The sequence below is a fragment of the Camelus dromedarius genome, chromosome 1 (assembly GCF_036321535.1).
Source record: "Camelus dromedarius isolate mCamDro1 chromosome 1, mCamDro1.pat, whole genome shotgun sequence".
NCBI lineage: Eukaryota > Metazoa > Chordata > Mammalia > Artiodactyla > Camelidae > Camelus > Camelus dromedarius.
This window is the reverse complement of record NC_087436.1, coordinates 36,720,801-36,740,484: the sequence shown is the minus strand read 5'-3', so window position 1 is coordinate 36,740,484 and position 19,684 is coordinate 36,720,801. Positions and strand designations below refer to the sequence as shown.

Sequence of the window (19,684 nt, the reverse complement as noted above, 5' to 3'; positions counted from 1 at the left end):
GCCTAACAGAAATTTCTCATAGTTCTGGAGGTTAGAATTCCAGAATCAAGGTGTTGGTGGGATAGGTTACTTCCGAGGTCTGAGGGAAGGATGTGTCAAGCCTTCCTCCTTGGCTTGTGGATGGTCATCTTCTCCCTGTGCCTTCACATGGTCTTCCCTCTCATGTGTCCTGTAGGTCTCTGTGTCCAAATTTCCTCTTCTTAGCAGAACACCAGACATACTGTATTAGGGCCCACTCTGCTGACCTCATTTTAACTTAACTACCTCTCTAAAAACCCTGTCTCTGACTATGGGCAAATCTGAGGTCCTGGGGATTAGGATTTCAACATAGAAATTGTAGAGGGACACAGTTTAGCCCGTAATGGGTTCATAACTCATACTGAAGATTAGAGGAGAGAAGAATTGGGGAGTGCTATTTGGTATAGGTAACATGTGAGTTAAATTCTGAAAGATAAGTAAAAATTAGCCAGGAATGAAAGGGAAGGATAAATAATCAGGGCAAGGGAAGAGCTCTGCAAATGTGTGATGTGAGTGGAGAATTGTCTTAATAGGTTCTGCAGGTTAAGAGATTTGTAGGTAGTTAAGAAATACATAGATTTTATACTGGAGGTAATGGAGAGTGAAAGATAAAAAGCATTTTTTATTTCTTAGTTTCTGTTAGTTTTGGAATAATTTAAAAGTTGTTAATGTATTATGAACAACTATCTACTTATTGAAGAATTTTAAACAAAGAAGGGGACATTTACCATTAATTATGAGGGAACATTTAAATTTTTATGTAAACAGACATTGTTTAAAGATAGTTTAGTTTTTCATAAACTAACTTGAATGGAGAAATACAGGCCAGATCAGTCACTGAAGCAGATATTACTGGGCCATTGATAGACTAATAAGAGAGCTGATACTGACTTCTTGATATACTGTCTCTTTTCATAGTTGTTTTAAAAAGTACTTTCTACCTAAGATTGTTGGAAGAGTTATGTGCTTTGTCAAGTACTACATTCTGTTAATCTTGGTATCTTTAGTATATAGGAATACCTGCTCCATTAAGTAGTTATTTACATATTTGACAGTTGTGTGGTAAATGAAAAGTAAATGTGTTATTTGAAAACTTGCAATATGCTAATACTTCATTAAATTCTAGGTTAGGTTATTAAACTTGAAAGTAAACAGAGCTTAAAATTTCAGATTAGAAGACAAATACTTTTCAAATTACTGGACTTAAATTTTCCTTTTATGATGAAGTTTTTCCTTTTATGATAAAATTTTTCCTACACTAAGCCGTGCTATGTTTACTATGAAATAGTTGAAAATGAGGGTTTTTATATTCCATTAAATGACATTTACATTTGTTATACTTGAAAGGAAAAAATTAAAGCAGTGTTTTAACACAGACATAAAATATTTTTGCATTTCTAGCACTTGAGTAAAGTGTGATTCTTCTTAAACTATATTCACTTTTTTTCATTTAAAAAAGTATTAGGCTATATTTACATGAAAATCCAAGCTAAAATTCTTTCAATATATAATCATATTCACTTCTAAGGTGATATTTTTGTAATATAGAAAAAAGATACTGAAGATAACATGAAGGAAAAATTTGCTTTACCAACTCCCTGCAGTAGATCCTGCCACTGCTAGGAGAGAACAGCAATACATTTCTTAACCTGGACTTAAAAAAATCATGGAGAGAAAAGAAAGGAAGGAAGGAAGAGGGGAATTTATAACATGGGTTTAGTTTCCTTATGTGGATAATAATAGTATTTATCTATTCCCTTACATATACAAATGGTCATTTCCTCTTTTGTAGCCATTTCCTTTTTTCTTCCCCATATTGAATTTCTACACAAATATGAACTGTAATCAGAAACGAATAATTAGATTAGTTTTCTTAGCATCAACCTATTAATGTAAGAAATAAAGGAAGAAATCACAACTATTTTGCTATTGGATAGTTCACTTGGCATTTTGAAAAGTTTTTGATCATGTAGCATGACCTTTTAGCTTGTAGATTTTGATGTCAGTTCTCTTACCTTTACATGATTTTCTGAATCTTTAAGATACTCAACTTTTCCTTCATGATATTTTCTTTTCTTTTCTTTTTTTTAATAGACTTTATTCTTTTAGAGGAGCAGTTTCAGGTTCACAACAGAATTGAGCAGAAAATACGAAGAGTTCACACATAGCCCTCCCCACCCACACATATAATACTCCCCTATCCCTCATCAGTGTGGCATATTTGGTACAGTCAATGAACCAACATGGGCACATTATTATCAACCAAAGTCCACAGTTTACATTAGGGTTTACTCTTGATGTTGTACATTCTATGGGTTTTGACAAATGCATAATGACATGTAGCCACCAATATAGTATCATACAGAATAATTTCTTTGCCCTAAAAATCCCTTGTGCTCCATCTATTCATGATATGCTTAAGAGTTTTCATGATGGAGTTAAAATGCAAACTTCATAGATTTGTACTTAATCATTAATGATTATTATAATAATGCAAACATTCCTGACATTGTCTAACTTTTCATTGCTTTAACTTAAGTGCTTTCATTTATATTTTCACACTTGATCTTCATAACGCAGTGAGAGGTACAAGGACAGGTGTGGTGAACTCATTATACCTGTGGGAAAATGGAGATGCATAGGGGTTCAGTGAGCTGGGCAAGACAGTGAAGCTTTAGCATCTAGAGCCAGCCCTTCAAATCCACTGCTCATTTCATTGTATCCTACTACCCATTTACTAGTCCATGATCATCTAATGATCAGATGGATTCTTTGTCTTTAATAGTCTCAGTTCTATATATTTGTGTGTCTTAACCAAAACATTTGCAGACTTAATTTTCTTTTCATGTACGTTAATTTAATCACGGCAAGTTAAAGTCTGTGATGGGTCAGTTTGCAAATTTTGTTGTGTTCATCTAGTTTTTCCCAGTCAGTTTATTCCATGCAGCATTTCCTGTTACTGGTGACTCCTTCCTCAATTCTTCCTGTTTAAAAGTCACAAACTGGCACCTTTTTTGATTGTATGAGTAACATTATTCTAATTTTTACTTATATAGAAGACTCTGAATTAAAAATTTCTTTTTTTTTTTTAATCTTTGTCAAATGATAAGGGGAGGCAAATACATTAGATTCTTACCCACCAAATACTTGTTTACTTGTTTAGAAATCTATTGCTCTTTGGACTCTTACTATTATAATATTGGTTAAAAATAATGATTATGAAAATCATAGAAATAATTGCCATTTTTTTCCATGTGCCACATACTGCCATGTCTTTTTCATGTATGTTGTCATTTAATCCTTGGATCTATTCTGTGAAACCAGTTACTGTAATCCTATTTTACAGATGAGGAAGCAGACATGTGTTCTCAAAAAGGTTCAAGTAACTTGCCTAGAGTGGAATGATGGTTCTGATTAAACCATCTTCCTTCAGGTCTTTCTTTGCCATTTGAATAGGATGATGTACTTGTAGAAAGTCTTTAATTTCTCAGATATCTCATTTGATAATTGTATATTTATTAAGTGCTTAAAGCCCATTGATCTCTGGAAGTATAAAACATTGGAAAAAACAGTCTTTCATTTTACTGAAAGTATAGTAAGTTTTATTTTGTGACTGATTTTTTTCCTATTTAATTTCTAATTGTTAAATGAGATAGCGGTGATAATATAAAATTATAATACTGGTTTTGGTACTTTATTAGAGGTAATTTTACTTGAATAACATATCACTTTTCTTTCTTCCTCTTTATATAGAGATTGTTTATGGAAGTTCTTCTTCCCACCTGATTATCAAGTTCTCAAAGTTTCTGAAATTGCACAACCTGGGAGACCAAGACAGATCCTTGCTTTTGAACTACGAATGAATATTATTGCAGATGCTACAATTGACTTGCTGTTTACCAAAAATAGGGTAGTTATTGAAATAATATAGTAGAAATAGTATTTAAAATTTAAACAAAATTTAAACTGTTTTTCTGGTGACTACTCCTGTACTTAGATTCATTTCTATGTGCTTCCCCTCTCCACTCCCCCCAATAATTATATGTGTGTTACTTTCATTAGGTGCCAAATAATAGAAAAAAGTTAGTTAATAATAATAGACTTTCATACTGTAATCTGACTTATTTTCTCCTTTATATCTGGCTAAATTGTTTTAGTATATTTTTGGTATAAATTTGAATTTTTGCTCTTAGGAACTTTTAATGCCTATTTAATATTATTGATGATTAAATTTTGTCTGTGATAAAATGTTTTATATTATTTAATTTTTCCTTTTGGTAGGAAACAAATGCTGTGCATGTAAATGTAGGAGCCGGGTCATATTTAGAAATTAATATTCCAATGACAGTTGAAGAAAACGGTAAGCTACAATGAGTATTTTTCTGTTTTAAATGATTAGTAGTGCAATAATTAATATATGAATAGTGTCAATCCATTTAGAAAAAAAGTAATGGGGTTTTCTTTTTCAGTTTTCTATTATATTTTGATGTGCCTGTAATTAGTAAATACTATATAATTATTCATGCACCTAGAGAGAAAGGAAAAATGTTTCACTCAAGCTAGGTCTTATTATTCTATGCTTTCATTATACCTTATACTTCTCCTTTGTAAGACTGCACATAATTTGCTTAGCATATGTTTTTCGTGTTAGTCTGTTGCTCTGTCAGAGCAGGTGCTGTGTCTTTCTTTTCACTGGTGCATAGACGTGGTGCTGAACCTAGTACCTGGCTTGTGGTCCATGGACAGTAATCGATTGATTGACTAATAGGCTTTGTTTTAATTTATATCATTAGTAAATTTTTGTCAGAGAGTAACTGGGTACTTTGACTAGCACAACTTTAAAAAAGCAAAACATTTCCTATTTAAAATATTAAATAATGCTTTGATAGCTGTAGTTTCATCTGAACTAATATAGTCTAAATTCATTATGCTTTTGGAATTTGGGCTCTCGTACAGGTTCATCAGTAACGTAATTAAATACCTTTTGTTAAATTTATCAAAATGTTATATAACCTTCCTCATTTCTCCTTATTCTTCCCATTCCTTTACTACGTTTGTAATTGAGAGCAATCAGAATAAAATTCTGCTTCATTTATTCACTTTCTTGAGAGTACAGAGAATAGCAACATACTTTAAAATCACTAACCAGCAATGTTACTATTGCTAAGTATAATTATAGAGTAATGTTTATGTAATTCTTGGCTCTCTCTTCTTGTTTTCTGTCACTCATTTTGTTGCTACTGTAGCAGAAAGCAGGCAGAGGAATTGACTAGATTCATGGGCTTGCACATAAAGGTAGCAGTTGAGTTTGCCTGCTTAGATAATTAATTGAAAAAGTGACTGAGAATGGCATACAGTTTCTTTCCCTGTAACTGTGGGGCTATTTCAGTGAAGAACTAAACTTTATCTTAGCTACTTTTAAAAGAATAACCATAGTAAGTCTTGAAGCAGAGGCTTGAGATTCTCTAGGATTTGGAGTAGTCACTTGGAAAGAAGCATCTTTTAGGACAGCCTTAATTACTGATGTATAGGATCTGTACTTCTATAGGGGAAAAGGCAGTTGGGGATTGCACAAAATTGAGAGTGGTTTGGTCAAGGAAGTGCTTCTACCATTTTTAAACTGATGATCCACCTACGAAATAATATTTGTACAATTTTCTTTGTACAATTGTTGGTGCACTGGGGTAAAGGGGCCATCTGAAGAGTAAGGGATCAACCTCTTGAGCATATATCTATGATGAATTCATGGGAAGTACTGCAGCACACTGGTTGTGGAACTGAACGAGTGACGTTTCTAGGAAAGCCCAGACAGATTCTTAGTAAAGGTTGGGTGATTTTTAAGATGACTGTCTTCAAAGGGGAAAAATAGACTTAGGTCTTAGACGGTAACAAAATATAACTCAAATACATTTAAAACTTTTCAGAGATTCAGGTGGTTGGGAGAAAATTGCCCAGAGCAGGATACATATTGAATTAGCCATATAATAATGACCATAGCGTTACTGTTCACAGGAGGGCAGTCCATCAAGAAAAGAAGTGAAATCTCTGAATACTTCTGCTTTTATTCAGAATGGGACTGTGTTATTTGGTAACTGTCATTATGTAAGGAATAGCTGTTGTTTAGAAACTGTCATTACATAAAGAGGAGTTGAAAATGATGGAAATATGCACTGTTGGGTCAGTGAAGGAATAGACATGGGAGCTGTCTTAAGTAGTTGCACACTATCATTTAGAAAATAGACTTGTAGTTTTGCTCTGGAGAGCAAAATCAGATAACTGTTACATGGAGATGGAACTTTTTTCCATCAGAGCTCTGTGAAGTGAAAAAGGTTACATTATTCAGGTGAATTTGATAGTGACTGATCACCATTTTTCAGGAATTCCTTCTTTGGGTGGAAGTTGTCTAGTCCAAAATTTTTAATTCTATCTATATTTTTTAGCTTCTTAATTTTTATGTTTTCACTTATTTTAGGTTACACCCCTGCAATTAAAGGACAGCTCTTACATGTTGACGCCACTACCAGCATGCAATACCGGACTCTTTTAGAAGCAGAAATGTTAGCAGTAAGTCTAGAGTATATGGTGATATACATAATACATAAAATACAAATTTGGTTTTAATTTTTTAATAGAAAGTTTTAATGACCAGAAAGCCATCAAATGGTCTGTCTTCTCCCTGAAGAACCACCAGGTGCTCTTGGCCCTGTTTTGGGGAAGAGGAGTAGATTCCCAGTGCTGTGGACTCCCTTTGGCACCTCTCTGTTGCTCTTCTTTTGGGGGAAATGAATAATAAGGCAATGATACATGGGTTTTTTGCCTTTTAAATTGTGGGAAGTTACTAGAATATTGTTTTTAAACTTCATTGTATGACTAGACTAACTCTCTCCTAAGCTATAAATAAGGTAGTTTTTTATGAAATGTTTTCTGGCCCCATCAGAGTCTTTCTCGGAGCTTAATAATTCATTGTGTTTTTACTTGGTGAATATGGTAAAAAGAAAAAACTCTTATTGAGACCCAAAATTGCTCCATATTAGACACGGAATAAATATGGAAATGTTCATGATTAAAAATTGCAGATTGGGGGCTCATTAATCAGACATATTATTTTTTATTAGGGACAACAAAAATAACAACAATAATAGTAAAAGTCACTATGTAGAATGATATTCAGAGAGAATTCTTTTATATTAGATGGTATCATTAGGTCCTTAATTGCTTGTCTAAACAAGCATATTTACATATGATATATGTACATTTAGACAGAAATTTTGCAATTACCAAGAATGTATTAGATAGTATAAATATATATTAAATTCACATATTCAGCATTTTAATGAATTCCTGAGCTCTTGCTGATAAATAGTGCTGTGCAGTAATGCTGTTCCTGGTCAAGCAGCTCTTGCTTTTGCAAAATTGCCAGCCTTTGGCAGGTGGCATACACCACAAAGCACCATGTCAGATTTATAACTACTGTGCTGTCAATTGAGAAGCCAGGAGGCACTGGTGGCCAAACTTCTGTGTGACAGTATGCATTGCACTCCACCCTCCCTGACCCAGAGCCTCTCACTTAGCAGATTAGGTTTGGGGAAGAATTAAGGAAATTCACTGTTAGTTTATTTGTTTAGCTACAGTATCAAAACTGTAGCCTGATTTGTTCTTAAAAATTTTTGACCACATCATGGCTTAGTATTTCAAGGAGCTGGATGTAACCACGGATACTGACCTTTAGCCACAGCCATGTTAAAATCTCTAAGGGACCTTCTGTTCAGCTCAGTAGGAAAATAAGTTTTAATTACTCACCAGTGTGAGTGAGTTCATTTCTAATGCTGTTCACACAATGTCACATTTTAGGCTCTAAACATTTTTACTTAACATTTGGTTTGCAGTTCCACATCAATGCCAGCTACCCCCGAATATGGAACATGCCACAGACATGGCAGTGTGAATTAGAGGTTTATAAAGCCACCTACCACTTCATCTTTGCACAGAAGAACTTCTTTACAGGTAATTTTCTAATAAGTATATACACAATGAGTTTTATCACAATGAACTTGTTTATATTCCATAAGTTTTGCTTTTAGATTCAACATAGGGATTTGATGACACAATTCATACTTTTTTACCTCTGTACTTCTTTTGAGGTCAAGGATATCAAAGGAGAAATTTAAATATAGATATTTTGTGCTGTCTTCTAACCCAAACAAGGAAAATATGAACCCAAAATTGAGCTAGGAAGGAAGTGAAAGAACTCATCTTTGTATCAGTCTAGTCGAGGATAAGATGGGGAAGAGGAGTCAGTTCTTTCTCTTCATGAAGCCATCATCATGGCTTCATTATTTTGTTTTAATTATTGTTAACCACCAATAGCATATTCAGGTAGTCAAATATGTTATATTTGTATTTGGAGCCCTCTTAACTCCTTTCAGTTGGTATGTATAATTGAGTTGATGCTTTCATTAGTTGGAAAAAATTCTTTCTTGTGGCATATTATAATAGCTACTCTTATTTTATGATTATGAGAACATGTAGTCTTAGTCTCTGAATAACATAAATATTACTACATAATATGATATTTGTTTGACTGATTGCTACATTTATCTGTTCATCCATCCACCCACCAGTTGTTTACGAGCATTCTGTGCTGAGTACTGTTAGATATTTGAGGGTGTAGCAGTGACTAAGATAGTCACAGATAGTCCTGTCTTGACATTGCTTACTAGCAATATGATGTTGACCAAATTGCCTAATTGTTTAAGCTTCAGTTTCCTTATTTGTGAAATAGGGATAACATTTTCTAACCTAATTTTGCTATTGCTAGAGTTTTGGCCTTTATAAATATGTTCAATCATAAGCCTTTTATGTTTGTTTTTTTATTTTGATCAAGAGTCTTATCTTGGGGACTAGATAGAGTGATTCTGCATTTTTGGAGTTGCATTTATTCTCTATGGCTCAAGTCAGAATCTCTGTAGTAGAAATTTTGACAAAGTGCCTGGCAAGTTAAACTTTTCTCATTGAAGCTGAACACTGAATAAATACTACTTAATTCAGATTTATTAAAAAAAATAATAGCTAAGACTTACAAGGTGTACTAGTGTTTCTCTTCTAAGTAGGTTCACATATTAAATCATTGAATCCTCTTAACTCTCTAAGGTCAATTTTATTGTCATTATCATAATTTATAGATGAGGATAATATTACAGAGTGGTCAAGCAGTTTGTCCAGGGTTGCATGACTAAGTTGGTCAGACTAGAATTCCAACTCAAGTAGTCTGGCTCAAGAATCTCTTTTTGTATAGATAGCTTCTTTGCATAGCCTTTTCCCTCTCACTTAAGATTTTGTAGTTTTTCATTTTGCTAATCTTTTAGAATAGATTCCACCCTTTTCTTTTCTTTTAATTTTTTAAATGATAAATTATTCAGTTTATTTAAACCTAAAGGAAAAAACCTTGCATTTTCACGCATTCAGTTCTTTACATTGCTTTCCTCTAGAATGTCATAATCTCAGACTTTAGCAGTGCTAAGACTAGTTGGAGGATAAGTATAAATTCCTCAAGATTTCAACTTTATTTTGCACTTTTATTTAGACTGGACATTGATTAAACAACCAAGTACACATTTCCTAAATTACAACTGTGTTTTTCCTAAATTATTTTCTTTCTCTAACTCTAATCTTTATGCTTATACCTATTGAAATTCACTTTTTAAGTAATTCTTTTCTAAAATTTGTTAGGGGAAATTTTTAAAATATGGACAGGTACAAAGCTTAAAGTCTCATCTCCAAGATTAGCAGTTGTAACATTTAGACGTATTATTTCTGAAATCTTTCTAGGGTCCTTTAAAAACTTTTTTATTCTTTAAAAGGACACTGTCAGAGAATGATATTAGTTTAGCCTTGGCAAGGACATTCTTGGTCATAGTGTTTGAATTGTTTTCTCTTTTCTTAGTTTTACATTTCTCTATTGACAGACTTTTGCAGAAAATAAATTGTCTATTTGATGTGAGGGAATACCTACTATTCCTCAAGAGCCATTCTCATGCCAATTATTAGTGAGATGAAATTGTTCTTAAGAGATTTCAATGTGGGATAAAGATAGCTTCATGATAAATAGAACATAGAGCCTCAGGAATGAAAGATACAAAACAAAGGCAGAAGTGCAGTCTTTTCTGTAGATAATGAGATTGACTTAGGTTTACTCTGATGAAGAGGAGAAGACAATATAACAGTATCGCAAAGCTTCAGTACCAACTGATGGACATTTTATAGGGTGTTTGCCTATCAACTTAATTATAAAGTGAGTTGTAGATGGGTTTTTTTCCAGACTTACATTTAGATTACCAACTTAACTTTTAAAATTTGTTGTCTACATAAGTAAGGCAGTCATCAAGAGAGTGCTTCATTTTTCTAATAAATTTATTTGGTAAGACCGTCTGGTAATGAGAGCAGCTTTTGGTTTAAAGAGAAATACATATTGGAAATAGTTTTTGGGGTTCCTACTGAAAATAGTTTGTTACTATAATTTTTAGTGTTTATTAGTAAAGATGTTGTATAAGCTAGTAGGGAAACCATATTATGGAATATGTTAAAGTTTTAGGTAAGATATTGAAAAAAACTAGTAAGACTTGTTAAAATAGAAATTGGCTAATAACTTTATAAAATTACATTGGTTTCCTTAGATGATTAGTAGATTATTTGAATTTGTGTTTATTAGCAATTATATCTGTCTTTTAAATAGAAATGTAAAGTAGATAAACACAACCAATGTAAGTTGAAAGTTTCTTATGAATAATGATTCAGAACAAATAACCCATGATCTCAGCCCACAGAGAACTTAATAGGGGTATTGCTTATGGGCATTTCTTTATTTACCAGTCTCAAGTATATTGGCATGTGCACTAGACTGAGACAAATAAAATAGTACATAATGGTATTTATATATATTGAGTGCAAGCAAGAATTGTCAAGCTAACAAATGCATGTAAGACATGAATACAGAGGAAATCACTACGAACTGAAGGTAATTAGAGAAAGTAAGGAAGGATATTAAGATCTGAAATGGTCTTTGTAAATGAACTCAGTAACATTAACTAAAATTTGCATAGTATGTTTCCATAAAACATTCTAAATCATGTTCATTTTTATCATCTTCACAACAACTCTAAAAAAGGATAGCTGTTATTGTTACCCCTGAGTTAACAGTGAGGAAATTGAAGAAACATTCAATGACTTGGGCAGACTCATGAAGCTAGTAAGTGGAAGAGACATTTAAGGACAGTTTTTTGACTGTTAGATCCTGTACTCTCTCTCTAGTATCATGCTGTTGTTAACCTTCAACAAATAGGTTACCACAGAATGTGTTTGTTAGATAGGATGAATAGTTTGAGTAAAAGTGCAGAACCAAAGGTGTTTATGAGGGAGAAAAGTAAGAAAATCAGCTTAATGAATGATGAATTTGTATGGTGTCATTGATTAACTCCAGAGATGACTTTTGGGCATCTCCCAAGTACTGAACACTGTGTTAAAGAATAAAGTTAGACAGTAGGGATGCAGTCAGGGTAGGTAGGATGGTATGTAGAAGTAAAAGTTTAGAAGTAAGCATAGATACTATGAGGTATGAGGAACTACTGTGATTGCTTGTTAAATGAAATAGAAATATATTTGAAGTAAAATTGATAAATGGAATTTTCCTTTCTGTAGTCTTAGAACAGGTTCATAGCCATATTACATTTATTGTTGATATAGTACAGCTCTACCTCTTTTTAATATTAATTTATTACAGAAATTTGATATTAAATATATTATTTTGCCATTTTATTAAGAGGAATTTCTAATATATGTACACAAGTTTCTATACATTGCAGCTAAGCTTTAAATGAGTCCATATGTTATATAGCTTCTGATTTCATTACTGAATCTATATTTTTCAGTTTAAAAATTTCCTTTAAAATTCAAAGAAAACTACTTTAAATTTTTAATTATTTTTGCCTGTTATTTTTCATAGAATACCTGTAATAAGTGCTACCATTTGTGCAGCTCTTAACCTTGTGGCAATTTCTGTGCTAAAACTTCACGTATATCATCTAAATTCTCATAATAAGTCTGAAATTGTCCCCATTTTGTAAAGGAGAAAACTGATAGCATTTAATCATTTGTTAAAGACTACATAACTAGTAAAATGATACAGACAAAATTTAAACCCAGGACTATCTGGTGCTAAGAGTTTATGGTATAAAAATACTACTTTCAATTGTTCTGTCTCTCAAAGTTCTGATTTTATATGCACAGCACTGTGTTATGTACTGTGAGTATACAGAGATGAGCTTGACACGTCTAGGAAACCATTTATTGAAGGACATTATCACTGGGAGTACACAATGCATGCAGATGATGTGAATGCCAGAGAGAAAAGTAGAGGAAAGCACCGTGATAGAACAGGGCTAACTTCTTTATATAAAGAGCTTTTGCCTGTTGAGGTTAAAAAAAAAAAAGGTATAAAAGGATAAGCAGACTAAATATGTGAACACAATTTTCAAAAGCAACAAGTAAATCATACATATCAGCAATACAGTAGTAAATCAGCAAACAAGGTGATTGATTGGCTATAATTCTAAGAAGGCCAAGTCTTTATTCTGTTCCCATTGTATTTCCAGAGTCTAGAACAGAGTCTGGAACACAGTAGACACTCTGTAGGTATTTGTTTCGTGAATAAAACAACATGAAAAAATATTCAATCCTACTTGTAATTAAGAAATTCAATTAAGTGAGATATCATTTTTCAGTTACTGATTAGCAAGCTCCATCATCCCCCACCCCCATCAAAAAAAAAAAAAAAACAGAAGGAGAGAGGTAGAAAGAAATATAATGCAGGAGCAGGTACAGTGGAATAGTTCAGCATACATTTCTAGTAGCATAAATGGATACACTACTCTTGGAAGCAGTCCTGTAATTTATAATAGCCTTGAAAAAATTCATGAACTTTGACTTAGTAAATCCCCTTCTGGAATCGAACCTGAGAAACTAATCCTGAATATGTAGAATATCTTGCATGAAAATATACATGCTAACATTATATATAACAAAAATTTGGAAAGAGTCTAAATATCTAAGTACGGTAAATGGTTAAGTAAATCTTAGCAAATCTCTTTAATGAACATTATTAAAATTTTTGTTAATGTGCATGAAATAACATGGAAAAGTTTTGAGTTCAGTGAAAAAAAGTAGTATCTATAACATGTACATCTAGGTAGTGTAAAAAATCTACATAGGAAGGAAAAAACTAGAATGAGATAGATCCACAATGTTAGATATTTGGGAATTGGGGTATCAGGTGATTTTTTTTCTCTTTTATTTTCTAAAGTTTCTTTAAAAACATAATAGGTATATGAGACACATAAAAATTTAATTTGAAACTGTGATTTGTAAGTAAACATCTTTACTGTCAAATCATTTAGGTACATCTTAATCACCTCTTAATATTTCAGTATAAAAGTTCTTTTTAGTTACAGTAGAAAACTGCATTTTTGCTGTTAGAATATTTATGTTTTGTTTTCTTAATTTCAGTTAATTTTACCTTCTGTCTCCCATCCCAATAATTTTAGATTTAATTCAAGACTGGTCAAGTGATAGTGCTCCAGACATTTTTTCATTTGTTCCATATACATGGAATTTTAAAATCATGTTTCATCAATTTGAAATGATTTGGGCAGCTAATCAACACAATTGGATTGACTGTTCCACTAAACAACAGGAAAATGGTAAGTACTTTTTAAAAATTAGATTAAGTATTCTGTTCATTAAGACAAATACCAACAAAGAAAATTGGTATTGATTTTGTAGTTTTTACTAGATACTAGAATTTTTTTTTTTTCCCATTGTCTTGTGAGACTCAGAACGATTTCAGAACTTGTACTGAACTAAGCATATTATCTTTAATTTTGTTTAGGTGTGTATTTAAGGCAATTTTTATTTAAAAAATTAAAAATTTTTTTAATTAAAAGTAAAATTTTTTTTTTCTCTTTTTTTTTTGCAGTGTACTTGGCAGCCTGTGGGGAAACACTAAACATTGATTTCTCTTTGCCTTTTACGGACTTTGTTCCAGCTACATGTAATACCAAATTCTCTTTAAGAGTACGTATAATTGGATGCATTGTTTATTTCTCAAGGTTTATTAATAAGTTTGATTTCCCAGTGGTTATTTTGACTCTCCTGTCCATCTTGTTGCCACCCTGAAGAATTTCAGCTTTCCTTTCCTCCATTGTTCACTAACTTCAGTGTCACAGAATTGCTGCTGTTTCTTTTTCGTAGTTAACTGTAATGTTCTGCCATTCCCCTAAGTTTCCAAGTTCCCCTAAGAAGTTGGGCAATAATTTAAAAAGATACGTGTACCCCAGTGTTCATAGCAGCATTTTCTTTTGCAGTAGCCAATATCTGCACTTACGGAATAGGAAACTAAGGAGGCAAGTTTACGTAACTTGTCATGTAGCTAGTGAGTGGCCAAGTTGAAATTTGAACCCAGGCAATATAGCTTAGGTCTCCATTCTTTTAATCATTCCACTGTGCTGCTTGTTAAGAAACCAGGCATCAAGATGAAAAGATTAGGGGACCTATAAGGAAAAAAGTGAAACTGGGTGAAGATCCTTTGATACAATTCTTAAAAGCCAGTTGAGGAACCAAGACTTACTAGAATCAAAAGAGACAATCATATTTTAAAAATCAATAAAAATACAGAACATATTCCACCTGGTCTTAGTGAGATGATTTTTTATTTTTTATTTTATTTTTTTTTCTAATTACATGTGATAAATCCAAGGATACCCATGGAAGATAACCTTTTAACTTTCCTAGAAACTAAACTATTTATTTCTCTGATTTTTTTCTTGATTTTTCTAAGTAGAATTTAGTTTTAGTTAATGTAAAATCTTATTCTAGTTACTTACCAGACTCTTCTGTGTAGAATCTGCCATTTCAATTTTAGGTTCATTTTCTTTTGAATTTATTCACAAGATTATTATAGATAGGCTATCCTGTAAATAGTAACCTAACAAATTTATGTACCTGTTTTATTACTTTGGGTTATTATAAACTATTTTTTAGGGAGAAGATGTTGATCTTCATTTGTTTCTACCAGATTGCCATCCTAGTAAATATTCATTATTTATGCTGGTAAAGAATTGCCACCCAAATAAAATGACTCATGATACTGGTATTCCTGCCGAGTGTCAGAGTGGCCAGAAAACGGTTAAACCAAAATGGCGGAACATTACTCAAGAAAAGTAAGTACATGATATTAGTAATCTAAGTATTTTGTATAGAGAAATTACTCTTCCAGTGCTTTCAAAAAATAACAATAAAATTTGATTATCTGTAACTGATGTCTGTATACAATTAAAGGAATAAGCACCTGACTAAAAACTTTATTTTTTACTCTTCAAAGGGCTGGTTGGGTTGAATGCTGGACTGTCCCAAGTGTTATGCTTACAATTGATTATACATGGCATCCAATTTATCCACAAAAAGCAGATGAACAGCTAAAACAGTCATGTAAGTGTTTTTGTATAATTTGTGCTTTAAAACATCTGGTGTTATAATTGGTTATCATCAGAGATACAAAAAAAGAAATTTAAAAATTTTGGAAATGTATCTGTTCTTTTGACATAATTGTATACATTTAAAATCTTTTAAGGGTTTCGATATAATTATAGCTGACTTTCATTGAGCATTTATTATATATCAAATATGAGGCCAAACTGTTTCCTGGCTTACTTTATCTCATTTAATCCCTAAAGCAACTCCATGAGGTAGGTATTATTAATGTCATTGTAGAGTTAAGGAAAAATGCTTAGAGAAAGTAATTCTCAAGGTCTGCTGAGCTAGAAGCAGTAGAGCTGGAATATGAATCTAGGTGTATGTGAATCTGTATATTTAAAGTCGATTTTGTGAAATGTTAGTTTCTCTAATGCATTTTGACAACTGTCATACTATTTATAGCTTCCCTGAGGCTTAAGTGTGTCACCTTATTGGGATCCAAAATAAAATTGAAGTCAAGTGATATTTTCTTTGTATTTTTTTTTCCAGTGAATTTTTTTCCAGTTTTAGAGAATAGTTTTTATAACTTTCTTATATATGGAGCTTGGTAATGTCACACTGCATTTGAATAGCTGTTTATGTGAAAATAACTTTATATTTTAATGTCCAAGTATAGTTAAAGCCTAATTGTGACACAGATTTACAACATATGGCCAGAACTTGATGAGAATGTTGCCTTTTTTAAATAGGAATTTTTCATTGATTCTGTGTAGTCTGATTTATGCATTTTCATGCATATTTGAATAAAGTCCATTCTTTATTGCATTCTTAATTATTAGTCTTTCAGCTTTGTTTTCATTATATACTATAGTTATTTTATCACTATAAGTTGCTTTCATATTTGCAAAATACAGAATTTCTTAGTGAATAGTTTTTTGAAGAACTTCTAAGAGGTGTTTTTCCCCCTCCCCCAAACATTTTTTTCCCTTCAATTTTTTCCAGTGTCAGAAATGGAAGAAACAATGCTCTCTGTATTAAGGCCATCCCAGAAAACAGACAGAGTTGTTTCTTCTCCCTCTGCTTCTTCACGTCCACCTATTGATCCCTCAGAACTTCCACCTGATAAACTTCATGTAGAAATGGAACTTTCTCCAGATTCTCAGATAACTCTTTATGGACCTCTATTGAATGCCTTTCTGTGTATAAAGGTATGGTTTTTAAAAGAATTTTCATATTTTTAATCATAGGCAAAGCAATTAACATCTAATTGAAATTGAGACCTTTTAAAATAGCCAGTCGGACGATTTAAAGTGTTGAGGATATAGTACGTAATGTTGACTGGACTTGTGGTGTTAGACTCAGTTACAAAATTATTTATTGAAAATAGTGTGCTCCTCAGTTTATCTTTTTTTTTTTTTTTGAGCAATTCATATATTCTGGGAATTGTGCTGATAGCTAGAGATAGAGATGCTCTAACACCTATTCTTAAGAAAATAAGCAGGGGGGATATAGCAGGATAGACATACATATGGACAGCTTTAGCACATTGTAATTAATGGAGCAGTAAAAGTATAAGAGAACCTTGTTATCTGAGGATAATTGTATCAGGAAAAGGCTACTTCAAGTGAGTCCAATAAAAACAAACAACTTTATTTCATGGTAAATAATAAGCAAAGATTTGTTTGGAGCTGTATCTTGAAAATTGAAGCAAATACGTGAAATGAATTCATTTCAGAGTATCACAAATATATGCTGTGAGGAATATGTACTACTTTAAGCAAAACTGAATCAAGTGTTGATTCACTTTGGTATAATTTTTCCACTGAAATTGTATGATTGCATATTATGGTAACACTTTAAGGTTGCTGTCTATAGCATGATTATGAAGAGAGGCTATTTTAAGAAAAATATTTGAGCACTTTTTCAGTTTTCTAAAAGTCATTTTTCTTCTTTTGATACTTAAATCATACTTCTAAAAAGCCCCTAGCGAGTCATGACAAATTCTCATTGATTTACTCTTCTTTGTAGGCAACTTCTCTAAGCCTTCCGAATTCTCACTTATCACTGATAGTTTTACCTGTGATTTGAGCAGTTAGCCAACATCGCTTTTAGCAACCTGATGAAATTTTGCATTTTCCAGGATTTTGCAGATACATTTTGCTTTAGATTTCCGTTGTACCATTGGATGCTTACTACAGCTGATAATCAGAGAGACTAATTGTCCAAGCATTACCAGTTATGAAGAGTAGAGTTACTTGTGGCATGGGGTGTTTGTGTGAGTCTAATTTTATCAGTGCTTACTTATTTGCTTCTTTTTGCAATTTCACAATTGCAGAGGTTTGGCTATTGAACCAAGGTTAGCAAGGAATCTCATAAAGTACAGTAACAGGAATAATTAATTCTGGAAAGGGTCTAGGATGAACAAGGTTTGCCAGGGAAGGAGTCAAGGTTTGTTAGCAAAGGGTCTCTGAAAGAAATGCCAGCCTAACAAGCTTTGAAGTTTCATAAAATCTCAATATTTAAGTTACTATATTACATTTACTAAAAACTACCATAAAGTATCAGATTATATAATTAAAGGTAAAAGACGCAAGGGAAAATGTGTTTAACATTTGTGGAAACATATAGTTTCTGTTTGGTTTTTACCTTTTGTTCACCTAGGATTTTAGAGATTCTTGGAGGAGTAATTCTCCAGATTCAAAGGGGAGAAACACACACACACACACACACACACACACATTTTTTTCTCTGTTGTGACAATTTTTTGGCCTAATACAGTCTTCAGATATTTCTCCCACTATATTTTCTTGGGATTGCATGTGAATAACTTTAAAGTATCTAAAATGGAATTTTCAAGCTATAATCTCCCTGAAGGGGCTGAGTTATATTTTAATTTAAATATAAACAGTGATTCAGTTATCAGGTGAAATGGTTTTATTGATATAATACTACTTTTGAATACTACTAGAGATGTATTAACTCTAGTTTTTGTGTTACCTCATGTACTTGGAACCTCAGCTTTTTTAATTAAAAAAATTTCATAGTAATACGTAAACAAAAATAAGAGGACTGTAACAAAGAACACAGACCCAAAGAAATATATGCCTTTGTTTTAGACTTCTTTGTAAATTCTATTCCACATATGTTACCTATGTCAGTAGTTTATTATGACTATGCATCACAGATTTTATTATAACTTTTGGCAGTGTCAAAGTTTGTTACACTAAATATTACTATTTGTATTCATCAATTTAATTTAGAACTTTTATGAAGTATCTACTGAAACAAATGTAAGATTTTTAAATTTTGACTTATTATATAAAATAACCCAGTGAACTCTCTGCTTCCTTTTATTAGGAATATATGTAAGTCTTTAAGCTTGTTTCTTTTCTTTTCTTTTCTTTTTTTTTTTTTCACTTGACTTAGTGTCATGCTGACATGGAGATGTTATCCTATCTTAAATATCTCTATTACTTTTTTTTCCATTGGTTTTAATGTATAACTTCTGTTCTACTTAGTATCAGTGTTAGAACTTTAAAACTTTTAGAAGTTAGGTTTGAGATATGAATAATGTATGTATGTATATATAAAAGAAAACAGAATATGAAAATGCATGTAACTGAGATTATATTTTTCTTAGTTGAAAATTAAACTCCAAGAAATTCTAAAGGATACACTAGGAAAAAAAAATAAGTTGCCCTATATTTATTTGACTATAAAATTGACTTCCAAAATCCATAAAAGAAACTAGGCCTGGCATTATTATTACAAAGAATTCTAAGAGACTATAGTGAATGTCATTATAATTTATGAGGACATTTTATGGAAATGAGGGATCTTCTGAAGATGTAGACAGCATACCAACTCTAAGCCCAAAGTCATTTTAATCATATTAAAACTTCTTGTCATTTCTTATGTTGCAGACATAAGGTTGGATAGCAGTACCACTTATATTACTTTTATGAATTGATTTCTCTTAGTCTCATTACATTTTTTCTTACTGTAAGAAGGAAATCTGAACCTCAATAGTGATAGCAAATCAGTGGCAGCAAATAGTAACCGTGGATTAAGGGTGTATATGGCGTATATGTTTTCCTTATTGAAAAATGTTTTCGTGGGGAATATAGCCAATATTTTGTTATAA

The 19,684-nt window shown here is 32.1% G+C and overlaps 1 protein-coding gene across 8 annotated transcripts in view; it reads left to right on the top strand.

Annotated features, from left to right (window-relative positions):
• Positions 1 to 19,684, top strand: part of BLTP1 (bridge-like lipid transfer protein family member 1) — a 175,609-nt gene that overhangs the window by 37,347 nt on the left and 118,578 nt on the right. For all 8 annotated transcript variants that reach the window (XM_031466529.2, XM_031466536.2, XM_031466542.2 and 5 more), the window contains 9 exons: positions 3,772 to 3,928; positions 4,300 to 4,378; positions 6,491 to 6,582; positions 7,905 to 8,022; positions 13,614 to 13,769; positions 14,045 to 14,142; positions 15,109 to 15,287; positions 15,449 to 15,555; positions 16,543 to 16,748. In XM_031466529.2, the coding sequence (XP_031322389.1) occupies positions 3,772 to 3,928; positions 4,300 to 4,378; positions 6,491 to 6,582; positions 7,905 to 8,022; positions 13,614 to 13,769; positions 14,045 to 14,142; positions 15,109 to 15,287; positions 15,449 to 15,555; positions 16,543 to 16,748 (1,192 nt within the window). The remainder of the gene's footprint in view (positions 1 to 3,771; positions 3,929 to 4,299; positions 4,379 to 6,490; positions 6,583 to 7,904; positions 8,023 to 13,613; positions 13,770 to 14,044; positions 14,143 to 15,108; positions 15,288 to 15,448; positions 15,556 to 16,542; positions 16,749 to 19,684) is intronic.